The 15,279-nt window shown below is 41.3% G+C and overlaps 1 protein-coding gene across 1 annotated transcript in view; it reads left to right on the top strand.

The window, feature by feature from the left end:
* Pappa2 (pappalysin 2) overlaps positions 1-15,279 on the top strand; it is a 240,625-nt gene that overhangs the window by 87,792 nt on the left and 137,554 nt on the right. The window contains exons 4-5 of the mRNA XM_026388519.2: positions 11,938-12,231; positions 14,119-14,311. Coding sequence (XP_026244304.2) covers positions 11,938-12,231; positions 14,119-14,311 — 487 coding nt within the window. The remainder of the gene's footprint in view (positions 1-11,937; positions 12,232-14,118; positions 14,312-15,279) is intronic.

Below are 15,279 nucleotides of genomic sequence, written 5' to 3'. Positions count from 1 at the left end.
TCCTAGAAAGCCTTACTTGTCAAGGAAAAAAGAAACTTGACCCCAGAGGAATATATTACTATGCTGGGGAGTGAATGGGGTAACATCTTCACATTTACTATAGACATTAAAAGCCAACAGTTAGTGTCAGCAAATGGTATTGGAACAAGTGAACATCGGCAGGCAAAAGAAGGTGGACCTCAACTGAACTTCAGGACTCATACAGAAACTAGCTCAAAGTACATCATAAATTTAAATGTAAAAAATCTAAGCTCACAATGTTTAGAAGAAAACAGGAGAAAAACTTTAGGGCAGGGCTAAGCAGAGAGTGTTTATATGATATCAAAAGCATGGTTCATAAAAATAAAAACTGACCAATTGGACTTTGTCAAAATTTAAAACTTTTTCTCTAAGGACTCTATTAACTTGCATAAAGAAACAACAGATGTGGAGAAACTATTTGTAAAGCACAAATATTGGCAACACTTAACAATAAAATGAAGTAGAATGATAAAATGGACAAAGACATGGACAATTATTTTACCACAGAGGATACAGAGATGGAAAATAGCCCCCGTTAGAGGAATGCTCATTAAAACACCATGAGGCACCATTATATACCTGCCTGTAGAAGAGAAAGAAAAAATTAAAAACAATGCTAAATGCTGGTGGGGATGCAGGAAAACTGGAATTATTACGGAAAGTGATATGCCACAGGCACTCTGATAATTTCTTGTGAACCCCTTACTATATGAGCCAGTAATTGTACTCCTGGTGATCAGTCCCTGAGACAGGAAAATACAGGCCCACTCAAGCACCTGTCCATGAATCCTCACAGCAGCTTTATGTATAATAGCTCAAAACTGGAAATGATAAAATATGTTCTTCAGTACTGGCTGCTGGACAAACTGTGGTACATCCATATGGTAGAATACTGCTCTGCAGTAAAAACAAAGTATTAATGAAAGCGACGACTTGGACAGACTGGGCATTATGCTGAGTGAAAAAAAAAAAAGCCAGTCTCAAAAGTTACATACTATATAATTTTATTTATGGAGTGTTCTCAAAATGACAAAATTAAAGAGGTGGAGAACAGATGAGTAGTTGTCAGTGGGTAGGAATGGGGCAGTGATGGTCGAGAAGTAGGATAAAGGGATAAAATTATGAAGGACAACTGGAGAGAGATCTCAGTGATGGATTAGTTCTTTAAGCTGATTGCAGCAGTGACTACACAAATGTATATGTGTGATAAAACTGCAGAGAATTTCTCACACACACGTACACACATACAGAGTACATTTAGAAAGTGATGAAATCTAAAGTCTGTGACCTCTATGCATAAGCAGAGTACTTTGCATTCAGCAGGGGCTCTGTGAGTCTCATTGACTGAAAGGGTCAGTGAACAAGTGAGAAGGTATTGCATGTAAATGGCTTCTAGTAGTGTTTCCCTCCTCTCATGAGTTGTTGACTCATAATGAATTGCAGCAGCAGTTGAAGGTATTTATATTTTGTTTGTAAACTTTTGAGGGATATAAGTGCTTCCTATGACCTGGTTCTTAATGTTGCTTTTCAGAAGTAGAATACTAGACTGAACAGCTCGCAGATCTGAGTCATATGAAATTGCTCAGGCTCTTATTTATTTCTTCTTGTTCAATCCTAACTGTGATGGAATAAAGGAGCTGTATTGACCTAAATCAGGTATAAAGTAGTACAAACAGCTGTGATAACATGTTAGAGAAGACTTTTGGAAGTTTTTAAATAGAGCTTTTACAGGATTCAAGATAGTGACATATGTTTGTGTCAACATGCAAAGCCCTACATTTTGAAAGTCAGCAGAGTGACTTACAGATCAGCATGCCAGCCCAAAAGTCGGAAAATTAAATCTAATTCCAACTACTATTGGCTTAAGTCACTCTGTAGATACATGGAGGTATTTGTTGACTGGTCTTGCTTTGCCATCAACACCATTTCTACCTTTTAGCAGATTTTGTACTTCTAATGCTGTGCAAATGCAGGGAAGAATTTTTTTTTTTTTTTGTACATGAATCAGTGAATGAATGGGATCCCCTTAACCTCTAATGTTCAGTGGTTTGAACATTGTTAGCCACAATAAGCAGCACAGAACTGAAGATATATCTTCAAAGATAGAAGATATGAATTAGTGGTGACCAGGCTCTTTTTAAGCCACTAATAACAAACTCATGAGAACACATTCATCATTCATTCATTCATTCATTCAAGGAACAAATGCAGAATGTATTTTGTGGTGATGCAGAGATAGAATAATGAAAGGGATTCACTCTTGCGGGATGCACAGTGTGACTGGGAGACAGACCAATGAGACACATTAAAAACCCTGTGTGCTGGTGCTACCCATGAGGCCAGGTAGGTGCTTGGAAGAAAGTGTGGTAGATTGCACTGATGGCATCAGGAGGGGTTTCCTGGAGTGTTGAGGCTTGAGGCGAGAAGGACAAGCAGAGTTCGTGCGACAGGCAGAGGAGGGCTTGAGAGTGAGAGGACTGGCTCCTGGCATGGCTGACAGCTGCTATTATCTTGTTTTAAACTGCTGACAATTTAAAAATAAATCTTAAATTTACTTTTGTAATATGTCCCCAGAACATTACTGATTTGTTAATCGCTGTTATTTTTAAATATTCATGGTCATGCACCTATTTTTAGTAATTGGGGAATATTTATTGTTCCTGTTTTCTCTTTGAATTTATGTTTTTGTTCCAATTCTTCTGTAAAATTTTTACTAAGGTAACTTACTACATTCTTTTCATTATCTTTAGTTTGTCACCTGTTTCTCAGCTTTAAAACATTTTGAATAAAGCAACTCTTGGAGATTATAACTTTTTCAAACCAGACTTTTAATTTTTTGATATAATTATGGATTTACATGTAGTTGTAAGAAATGGTATAAAGATATTCTGAGTTACTTTTACCCATTTCCCCAATGTTAGCATCTCATATAAGTTATAACATATTGAAAATTTCTGCTCCATTGGAAAATTATTTGAATGATTAATTTCTACAGTTGGACAAAAAGCATTTCAACTGGTTGCTGAATTACTGGTGAACAACAACAACAAAATACATGGAAAATGTGCATTTTAATGAGATGAGTGTGGCTCCCCCCACACAAAATTAGTTCTCTTATCTGAGGATGGATAGTAAGTATTGCTATAATGAGATAGGATGTAGTGTCATTTATATTGCTGATTTTTCCTTCTATACCCCTATATACTGAGAAACTTTGTTCACATAAATAAGTGGATGGGAAAAGAGCTCTGTTTGCGAATGGATGGTAGTGCCATGGTAGAAATATATAGGAGAAGGAGCAAATGGGGAGCCAGTTTAGTTTTGGATGTATGAGTTTGAGGATTCTACAAATCTGGCTAAGAAGAAGCTTCCACAGAAGTGGGAAACCAAAGAAGAGGGGGTTTTGAGGAGGGCCCCCATGGATTATCCATCAACCAGTGTAGAGAGGAAGTATGGAGACATTATGGTCAGGTTAGAGGGCCGTGTGGGTCATTTGGACAGAGAAGTTAGACATTCAGAGTGCTCTGGGCTAACATCTTCCTGATTGTTCAAGGAAATGTCTGTGCTGCCACATAATGTCCAGGACCCAATGAGATCACAAGCAGTAGGCCTCAGTGTGCAAGGGGCCCAGCACCGGTGGGAGAAGCTCACACTTCATGGGGGTTTAATTATAGAGAATTCTCTAGAGAATCCAGGTAATATGTCTTGTAGGAAAAAGCATTTTCCTGAGTGACAGAGTGGTCCATGGCTTCAAACAGATGACAACAAATGGGTTAGAGAGTAGGTTACCTCTCTAAGTCTTAGTTTCCTCATATAAAAAAGGAAGATAATCAGCTGAAGAAGAATGCCTTGCCTATAGTAGGTACTTAGCTTTCATAGTCATGGTAGAAGTTCAAAATGTTATATGTCTGTAGTGGTCCTTCGTGGTTGTGCCCCCAGCTGCACACCTCCAACCCAGAGATCTTTTAATACTCTGGAAAGATGTTCACTCTTTTATAGAGGGAATAAATGTGTTTTTAGAGATCCAACTGCTTGTAGAGGTAGAGTTATTCATAAGAAGTAACAGGAGATTCCTTAGACATGAGATAAGGGTAGGGCAAGTGATGGTGGGCAATTTGGGGGAGGTGGGCAACTGTCTGGGCAAAGGCTGTGAAGGACTTGGATTTAGTGGCCTGGAGGAGAGCGGCTATTCCAGGGGTGATGTGGGTGTGGCAGTTCTCAGGAGGAAGCAATGCAGATAGGAGACAGGGAAGAGGATGACAGCAGTAGCTAGCTTAGATACCTTTCCCCCACTCAGAACTTTTGTAGAGGGGCCCTCGGGTTGAGCCTCAACTGTCTCCTAACAAATGGTTGGACACTGAGATTATTACATAGATTGTGGTATACAATGTGGGAGAGCAATAGGTGCTAAGAAATAGCGACGGGTTTGACAAGAGGGAAGTCTCTAGTTGTCTCTGCCAGATTGCTTCTGTAGGGCACCAATGCAGAAACCACATGGCTAGGGGCTGAGTCTACCAAAGGTGGAGAAGGGCAGGTGCATCTTTTAAAAAGCCTGGCTGTGAAGTTATCCAGTCCTGGTATGCAAAGGGTGAGAATTAGACAGTGGTGGTGAATTAAAGGAAGTCTTAGATTGAAAGGGACTTGGCATCTTTACAGCCTGTGGAAGAATGCTGAGGGAGAGGGAATCCTGAGAGGTGGCCCCTCTCAGAGGCACTCCAGCAAGCATGGATCCTGAGGATGTTCACAAGTTCATGTACTGATGCGGCCATCACTAGATGGTCGGGCCAAAGAAATGCCAATCTCATCTGCTATCCATTGTTATCCTTAAAATGCCAAAGCTCAGTGACTCTTCCTTGAGAGAAAGAATATCTGGAGTATGTGCGCTGCAGTGCAGCATCTATGTGGGGACCTCTTAGAGGTAGGCTGGGTGACATGAGCAAGACAGGACTGCTGCTGGGAATTATCTCGCTGGTTGCTATTGTAGATTACTTAATTGTTAGAAGATAATATTCATCAGATTGGATTATTCTGGATGCTTTAGGGTTTGGAAAACAGGAAGTATAAAAATATTGGGCAAAATAATCCTAGCATTTGAACTTCATATCCCAGAGTTTTAGACCACAATGACTGGCTCATGTATTTGTAAGTATGTGAAGTAAATAATCACTTTTGTATGTGGATATTTGAAAGGTTTCTTTATAAAGCACCTCTTTAAATCTTTAGTGGTCTAGAACAGTGCCTTGAAGAGAAATAATACTTAATAAATATTTAACAAGTAGATAAATTATAGAAAATAGCTTCACCAATGCATGCTCTGTAGTACCTAAAATTCTGTCATGAGGTTTTGTGTGTGTGTGTGTGTGTGTTTGAAGCATTGCCCCCATGAAAAAGCCAGGGAATGATAATATATTAAGTCTCCAGTGCCTCTGTAACAGCACTTTCAGTACTAATTAATCAGATTACTCTTCTGCCATGATATGAGGTGTCTAAGAGCCCTGAGTGCTTTACAGTTCAGGTGGGAGTCAGTGAAAGAGTGCACAGGAGACAGAAACAATGCCAGGCTCTGTAAATCTTCATCTTCCACGCATTCTTGTCCTGGCTCAGTCTTGTGTGGAGCATGGCCTTCCATGCAGTAAACCAGAGGCTATAAACCCAAGGCTTAGGGATGCACTGTTCCTGGGCTGATTCTGTAAAAGGTCTGCTCCTTTTTCTAGCTCCTTTGACATTCTTCTTTTTATCTTTTCCATTTCCTTCTCCCTTTGTGTTTGTATTCACCTATGCTGCTTTTTTCCTTGCCCTACCCCAGAATGCTCCTCCTTCAGGTCCCAAGGCGCACAGGTCCCTTCACTGTTTGGGAAGTGCATATTCACCAGTAACTGGAAGTAATTATGTAGACCCCTGCAGGCCAGCCCTCGTTTATGGGCATATAATATTTGGCCCTAAAAATTTTACAGAATCATTTTAAAGTCATTTCAACCAGTGTCCTTTTCTAAGATGGCCCAACTGAGGTGGTTTTTTTTTTTTTTCTTTCTTCTTTTAATAGAAGTGGCTTTGGGACTCAATCTTCTCACTAGCCACTAGCGGTTTTGTGTTAAAGCTGGGAACACCAGTCACAGCTTGGAAATCTACCATCCCCTTAAAAGTTTGGCCATCTGCTGCTAAGATCTCACCCTTTACTCAGCAACTTCTCTTTCCTTTTTCCCTCTGCACCACTTTCTAGACCACACAACAACTCTGCCTTACTGCTAGCTTGTCCCTCATAATCAAAGCTGAAAGATCTTCTAGGACAGCGCGTTTGTATTTCCTCTGCCAGTCCATTAAGGAACAGCTGTGCCACACGTGGCCACCAGTTGCTAGATCCAGGGAGCTCCATTCATTCTGTGTTCCATGTGCAATCTGATGTTATTGGCCTGCATTAAGTTCAAGTCTCAGCGCACACATTCAGGCATGCAAGAAATGTAACTTTATTCTTCTATCATTCAACTTAATTTCTATTTTGAGCCCCCATGTTGCTGAGTAGCAGAGATTTACTCCAAGTCAATTGAGCCTACCAGTGGTGATGGCTTCTACAGGCCAAGACCACAGGGAAAATGGCACATTTTATATTTAGTCCTCAGGTGGTTGCTGGTCAGCTGAGATGACCCTTGATTCCTCGCCTTCAGAGAATCTCTGGCAGGTCTGTGTCACCTTTCTGCTTGGTCTCACATCAGCCATTCTTTAGAGCTAGGCTACTTATTCAGGAATCCAACACTACCATAAGTCCAAATCCCTCTGCTGTTGGGGGTTCTTATTCTATTGGCCTGCAAATATTCTGTATTGGGAACAGAATAAGAACCTCTTTGGGGTGAAGACCAAGGAGCCAGTATCTATTTGAAAATAGAGAGTGGCATATATTTCTATTTCCTGTTTCAATGTAACAGGTGAGAGCAGAGAGCATAGTACAGGTGTCCCATTAGAGGAGGGAGTCCCATCCCTACTGTACCCTTTACCTGTGGTTTCATTTTATCCTCCAAGACAAAAGAAAGACAAAAAAGAACTGTGGTTTGGAGTATAAGAAATGATAATTATATTCTATCTAAATAACCACATGAGAAGGAAAATTATTGGTGCTATAGAACAAGGATATCCTGTGTAAATTAACCTCCTATTAAGATCTATGAAGAATTACCCTAACAGACCCAGATCCATAAGATTGCGTTTCATTCCACAGTCACTTAGTTCAGGCTGTGAGGGATGATTTGAACCCTGTTGTGATGTCTGAAGGGAAGGGAACTTGTCTATTTTCAGGCCTGACCAAGGCCTGCCTGTCTTCTGGGTGCCCATGAGTCTAGCATCAGAGCAACCTGGAAGCGAGGTTAGCAGCTTAGGGGCAAATCAAGCTTTTGTGAGGTGTTTTCCCACCCTCCCTGGAACGACTGCCCTCCTCTTGAGAGATCTGTCCTGCCTGCAGCCAGGCCAGCCTCCATTCTCCTGATGAAGGAAGCTGGTTAGGTAGGAGCCCCAGGGATGGAGCAAATGAGCACTTCCTACCTGGCTGCATCATGGAATTGTAATCATGTCAACGAATGTCTAATATATATTTTATGTTGCTTTGCTCTAGGAAATAAACCTAATGCTCATTTGTTAACATTACTACTTTAATCTTCTCAACAGCCCTTTGAGATAGGAACTCTTGTTATTACTATTGAATAGATCAGGAAATAGCTCCAAGAGCTTTTAAGAATGTCCCCAAAGGTAAGGATCAATACATTTCCACTGAACGTTTACAGCCAAATAAGGGACTCTGATCATTCCAGAAACCATCTGTGGAACAGCCTCCACACACTGATGTAAAGGTCATAAAGGTCGGCTGGTCACTACTGAGGCTGGCCTTGCAGCTGGTGGAAAGCATAGGCTGCAGGTGTCAGTGTTGAGGGGATGGTGGTCTGTGTGAATGCTGATATCAAATGGTACTTGCCAGAGGCATGTTCTACTGTTGTTCCATCATCCCCAAGCCCCAGTATTGCTTCTGGGAAAGGATTATACTTTTCCCTGAGAGGGCAGAAATGCACAGCCCCTTAGACCCTCCCTGTGGACCCAGATGGTGGGAGGACATCTGGGAATTTCATTTTTATTTATTATTATTAAGTCTTGTTCCTTCTTTATTATTATTATTTTTTTAAATAATTAAGAAAAGAAGTTCTTTCAATCCTCTTTTTAGATTTTGGGCAATAAGTCTTTATGCTTCACTCAGCTTTTGGCATGGATACGTGTGTGTGTGATTTTTATTAAAACATGAAAGAACTTTTCTAAACTAAATCATCACTTTTCTCTTGCCCACATGGATATAAGTGTGTGTGTGTATGTGTGTGTGTGTGAGTTTGTGAGGGAGAGGAGAGAGAGAGAGGGAATGATTTAAACACACTCTCCTAATAATTCAACAACGGTGGTTTGTTTTGCGGGGGAGGATAAGAGGTGAATGAGCACTGTGTGGGACCCCTTCTCTCAGGAGAGGAGATGGGAACATAAAGGTGGGAAGGGGTTAGGATTCATGGGCAGCCAACTGGGGCCACTAGAAAATCTTCAGCAGACCTGAGGGTAGAATTCTGACATCTCCTGCCCAGCTTTCTACTTCTATCTGCTGCTAAGTTTTGGAACACAGACTATAAGGCTGAGAGGGCCGATGGTCCATGGTAACAGACTTCTTCACGTGGTATTTATGATGGTCTCACAAAGTCCTGCATGTTAGCTCTTGGCATGAGAATAGGGAAAAATTTAACAAGTCAATGTAGCCCCTCTTGTTTTAGCTAAGGAGACCTAGAGAAAACTGAAGCATAGGACCAAGGCCATTAAGCTTGTCAGGGCAAGACCGCACTCCCAGTGCCTTTATCTCTAGTCTGGTGATTCATGACTGTGTACACTAACAGGTAGAATGGCTACAAGAGGCCCAGGACCTTGGACGTTTTTCTTAAAATGTACTGATGTGCACAGCACTTATCCCTAAATTAGAGCAATATTTTGTTCCATATTTCACACATTTCTAAATTTTGTGCATTATTCTGTATAACACACACAGCTATAAGCTCATTATTAAATGTGCCACACTGATGACTTTTTAGCAGAAACCCTATAGCTCTGAAATAAAAATTATAGCTATTGCAAGTATGTGTTAAGATGCTTGTTTTTAGTTGAAATTTATGTCCTGTCTGGTTAACTCCATATTCTCCTTTTAGGGAAGGGTCATCAAGGGTGCATGGAAGAGAACCTGGCCTGCTCTCCTGGGTGTGAAGGGACCTGCAGGAGTATCCAGGGCTTGCCTTGTCAGGTTCTTGCTCCACTTGTATACACGCTGGCTATTGAAAGCTGTCTCTAAACCCCCTCTGCAAAATATCCTTAGACTGGGAAATATCTCACTTGGAGTTTAGGCAGAAACTTCTGCCATTAGCAGGAAGCCCATCAGTGTAATGGCCACCCCTACATTTCCCCTGACTGTCCCTAAAGCCATACTCTGGGGCATTCTTCCACTGTGGGTTCTGATGCTTTTTCTATTCCTTGTTTCAGGAACCTCCTATCTGTTCATCTATAATTACTTTCTCCACAAAAGGACAGGCTGGTCCAGGAATAGCATGAGGGAATGTTTGAGGTTTTCTCTGAGATAAGACACATGTGAAAAAAAATAATTATCGATGGGAGTTTGTTCATCTTTTATAGTGTTTCCTGAGTGATGCTCGAAGAAATCTGTATTCCAGAGACATCAAAGTGTATTCTACCCAAACAGGTTGTATGTTCAAATAAGTCTGGTAAGCACAGTGTTAAAACAAAATCACTGCAGTACTTTTCAGAGCTTTTAATACAAATTTTCATAGAAGTTGTAAGTTTTCAGGAGAAATATGGCTCACTGCATTTTTCTTGAATGCATTTCATCAACAATGCTGCTGTTTTCAGAAAGTATCACCCAAGATCAGAATTTATGAACCCAATTTGTGATGTAGGGAGTGCTTGGAGATAAGGAAAGAAGCCAGCACAGAGATGAGGTTCAATCTGATCCTGACCCGGTGGAGGGCTGAAGAAAACCAGTCAAGTCCAACGGCTCAACCCTGGGGAGAAGAGGGAAATAGAGATTAGGGTTTTAACAACCAGACAGAAGTTTGGACACTCAGAGGGCTTTTGCCTTTTCTCTGTAAGGTGACAGTGACACATTGTATCGTTCATCTAAGCCCCGCTAAATGTGATACCTCTTCTCAAAAACACGTCCCTTGGTGTCCTCATGGAGGTCTTTGGAGAGTGAGTTTTGGCCATGTGCCTGCAGTGCCCAACATTCTGAATGTGGGGTAGTTCCATGGTAGCAAGACTCAGCTTTTGTCTCTCTGGCTGTTAGGTCCTTGAGAATAGTGGTGATGAAATCAGAAGCAGCTTAGGCAACTGTCGTTCACTAACCTCTAGAATGTGCCAAATGCTTAAAAAAAAATCCAAACAATAGTGTGATCATTCCCATTCTACAAACAACAAAGCTGGTTCTCAGAGGCCAGTTAGATGTCCTCAAAGCAGGTATGGAGAGGGCCAGTATCAGACATTAATTTCCTGGGCTCCAAAATCCATGAGCTTTTGCCACACATGGCTCTCTACCTGGAAAATTAAAAACAAATACTGATGCACGAATTATATCCCCAGATATTTAGATTTAATTTCTTGAGAGTAGCATTTGAACCTTTGTATTTTTTTTGTTCCAGTCTATTTTATTTTTCTTCTCCATTTTGTTGGTGCATTATAGTTGTGTGTATAATGGGATTTGCTGTTACATATTTGTACATACATAATAAAATGGTATAATTTGGCTAACATCAACTCCCTAGCACTTCTCCTCCACATCCCTGCCTCCCATCCTTGATCCTTTTCTTCTACTGGTCTCCCTTTGATTTTAAGGAGATCTATCTCCACTTTTCTTTTCCTCTCTAGCTTCTGCATATGATAGAAAACATATGACCCATGACCTTTTCAGTTTGACTTATTTCACTTAACATGATGGTCTCCATTTTCCTGCAAATGCCATAATTTCATTTTTCTCTATGGCTAAATAAAACTCCACTGTGTATATACACTACATTTTCTCTATCCATTCATCCATTGATGGACACCTAGGATGATTCCATAGTTTGTCTATTGTATATTGTGCTGCTATAAACATGGGGATACATATATCACTGCAGTAAGATGACTTTAATTCTTCAGGATAAATACCAAGGAGTGGTATATCCTGGTCATATGGTGGTTCTGTGCATAGTCTTTTGGGAGCCTCCAAACTGATTTCCATAGAGGTTGTACTAATTTACAATCCCATCAACAGTGCAAAAGTGTTCCTTTTTCTCCACAATCTCTCCAGCATTTATTATAATTTGTATTTTTGTTGACTGCCATTCTGACTGCCATGAGATGAAATCTCAGTGTCATTTTGATATATACATTTGAAACTAATATCTGCAGTTAATGCTAATGATGAACATTTTTTCAAGTTTTTTTTAGCCATTTGTATTTCTTCTTTTAAGAAGTATCTGTTTAATTCTTTTGCCCACTTATTAATTGGGTTATTTGATTTTTGGTGTAAAGGTTTTGAACTTTTTATATGTCCAGAGGTGATTTTAATGTGCTGCCAGGGCTGGGAATCCTGGCCTTTCTTTTTGCTGTTTGGTTCATTCTGATATCCCTGATATCTAGGACTACACTCACCTAGATAGGGGATAAGGAAATGTGTATTGATTAGTTCTGAGGATATTCATGACGAGAGGGAAGCACAACACTTGGGTACCACTGGAAGTTATTTATTAAGTATCTCCCTGGAGACTGAACTGGGAGATTTGATCAGAAGACATGATCAAAGACTGAAGGGAGGACTGATGTTCATTCTCTGCTGAGAGACGCTTTTCAAACCTTCCTTTGCAGGTGGTGTTGTCCTCAATCCTGCCTATTATGGCATGCCTGGCCACACCAACATCATGATCCATGAAGTGGGGCATGTTCTGGGACTCTACCATGTTTTCAAAGGGGTCAGTGAAAGAGAATCCTGCGATGATCCCTGCAGGGAGACGGTGCCGTCCATGGAAACCGGAGACCTCTGTGCCGACACTGCCCCCACTCCCAAGAGCAAGCTATGCCAGGACCCTGAGCCTGCCAATGACACTTGTGGCTTCAGCCACTTCCCAGGGGCTCCATTCAGCAACTACATGAGCTACACAGGTACCCCAACAGACTTGGTGCCTTTGTTTTTCATTAAGATAACCTGAGGGCTTCTGGGGGGTGGCAGGGTGGAGGAGTAGGGGCCAGAGAGATTACCAAGCAGTTAGAGAGTTGAAATGTTAGAAAACTGAAGTGTACTTATTATGGGATGTTCATTTTTCTTCCATGTCCTTGAAGAATCTTGTTGAAATACTGAGATACTAAGGGGTCTTGTTGAATGGATTCTTTTCCACTAGAGAGCAAAAGAAAAGCACACTTCTTTCTTGGACAGTAAAAATGAAACAAAGCCAAAAGCCCTCTTGAGATCTCTTCAACTTCTAGAACTTGGTGATTCTTGTTCTTGTTCATGTTTTGGGGCTTTTACTCCAAAGAAGAGTCCAATAAGGATGGATGAAAGATGTTTCCGGGTCAAGTTGGCTCTTTGTACTACTTTTACAGTTGGCCAACAAGGCCATTTAGTTCATTTAAGCTCAGGATTCCTTTTGTTTTGTTCTTAAAAAAAAAAAAATCAGATTCTCCTCTCAAACCCTGGCTGAACACTGACTTAGCTTGCCGTCCAACACATTGCCCAGAATGATGCATTTCATTTTTAAGATGGTATCTTCTTCATCCTAGGAAAACTGTATTGTATGGCTTTTTTTTTTTTTTCAATTTAGCTCCTTGATTTTCCTTCTTTCCTGTCTCTCACATCTTCCTTGTTTCTGGCAAAAAGTAACACTAATATATGGAATAGACTGATAATGGACTGAAAATTTGTCCCCAAAAATTCAGAACTAATTTGATTTGATGACCTATTTTATGGTGAAAGAAGTTAATTTTTTTTTTGAGTTCCAGGTTCTTATTTCTAGAACTATGCATAAAAGGATCATCAGACCCTCATCATGGCTTTGAAGGGAAGAGTGTTGCACCAGTTCTTCCTGTGACCCACCAAGATGTTTCTTTTTTTTTTTTAAAGAGAATTTTTTTAATATTTATTTTTTAGTTTTCGGCGGACACATCTTTATTTGTATGTGGTGCTGAGGTTCGAACCCAGCGCTGCGCACATGCCAGGCAAGCGCGCTACCGCTTGAGCCACATCCCCAGCCCAAGATGTTTCTATCCAAGTTGCATTTTGGTGAATAATTCAGGGGTATTGAATTTATAAGCACTGACACCTCTGCCTTCCCTTGTTGCAAGGACATAGTGGCCTTTGCCAAGGCAAGAGATTGGATGATGTGGAGCAGAGATAAGAGCTCCATATAAAGTTCTCCATCTTTGAGATGGGCAGGGGAAACACTGAAGAAGCCAGATGGTGTGTGACTGGTGTTTTAAATGGAAAGGTTCCTGAAACTGAGAGAACTTCCTTTGTAACTCTGTGAGAAATGTACCTAGTAGGAAGAATTTGTTGGTTCCAAAAGTAAGACTGGGCCACCACTCCCATCCCTGCTGCTCCCTTGACACTTTAGTTTTCTTTTCCTCCAGTGTCTCCCCCTGAGAATTCATTAACCTTGGCCAATATCACAGCGCAATAAAGCAGGTGTCTATAACTCTACATGCTCCCCAGGCTCAGGCCCTCTGCTGAAACACTGCCATCTTGTGGTTTGCTGAGTAAATAATCTTTGCTCAGAGCAAGCCTATGCTCCAGGGTGCCAATCTCACCTGGGCCAGCCCAACATTAGTTGACGGCCTTGCTTGTAGACAAGGAGGTTCTTTCTCTCTTCCTCTTCTAACTTAGTTATTTTCTGGAACATAATGTATTTATTCTTTCAAAGAGTGTTTTTTGAACCTAACAAGTGCAAGGTGTTGGGTTAGGTGCTGGGAACAACTAAGAAGACAGGATTTGTCCCTGCCTTGGTGGTTTGCAGGTTGAAACCTCTATTATTTGTGTTTTTCTTTTTTTCCCCACAGATGATGACTGCACTGACAGCTTCACCCCTAACCAAGTGGCCCGAATGCACTGCTATTTGGATCTTGTTTATCAGCAGTGGAGTGAAAGCAGAAAGCCCACCCCCATTCCCATCCCACCCATGGTCATTGGGCAGACCCACAAGTCCCTCACTATCCACTGGCTGCCTCCCATTAGTGGAGTTGTATATGACAGGTGAGAGGGGTGCTCGCCAGAGGTGAGCTGCAGCATTTTCTTTGCAGTGGTTTGTAGGAGAGGAAGAATGTAAAGCAAGGGGAATCCCCACATGGGACTATGTATATGGGCTTCTCCACTTGGGGCTGCCTCTTCCAGCCTGCTGCATTCTGGCTGCTTAGTAGAGCACCTGTTCTTCTAGCACTTGCTCCTCAGGATGGGGCCTGAAGAGGCCAGCCAATGTGATCAGGATAAATGGGAGGAACTGAGAGGACATTTGCCCCCTGCCTCCATGGTGGGACAATGCATCAGTGGCTTGCTACTTTCACAGTGGTGTCTGGGGAGAGAGGAATGCATGCTTCCACTGGGCGGGTAGATGGGTGAATAGGAATGCACAACATGCCACAGGGCATTGCATCAGGGCTCAACTGACATATGTAGCATCTCTTCTACCATCTCTGCCTCCTGCTGCCCTGTGCCTTCCTCCCACCCCCAGAACCACTAGCTTATGGAACTCTTATTAGCTGTGTCTTCCTGTCAGCCTCACTCATCTAGCAATGACTAAGAGTAAGAGAGGAACTTTTTTGTTTGTTTGATTCTTGACCTGCTGCAATAGACACCTACTACATGCTTATTGAAGAAAAACATGAGACCTAAAACTAGATTATATATTTTTTTTTTTGTGTACTGGCATAAATGAATGTCAGGGTAATTATTCTTTAAAAAAAAAAGCCAAAAAACAAAGCATAGAAAATGAATGACATCTGCGTGAGGGATGGGAGAGGCATTGTGTAGCTATTTTCTTGTACTTGTCCTATGTAGTCCTTGTGGTAGGCTCAACTCCTACTTAAAAAATATAGGCTTAGAGAATACACACAACCAGTCTGAGATCCTATAACTACAGAGAGGTCAACTGGGGGAATCCACTGGAAATTCAGAAACGAGGGACACGAAATAGATGATCTCTCTGAATCCTTGTGCCATACTTC

Source organism: Urocitellus parryii, chromosome 9 (assembly GCF_045843805.1).
Source record: "Urocitellus parryii isolate mUroPar1 chromosome 9, mUroPar1.hap1, whole genome shotgun sequence".
Lineage (NCBI taxonomy): Eukaryota > Metazoa > Chordata > Mammalia > Rodentia > Sciuridae > Urocitellus > Urocitellus parryii.
Note: the sequence above shows the minus strand (reverse complement) of the source record. Positions and strands in the feature narration are given on the sequence as shown.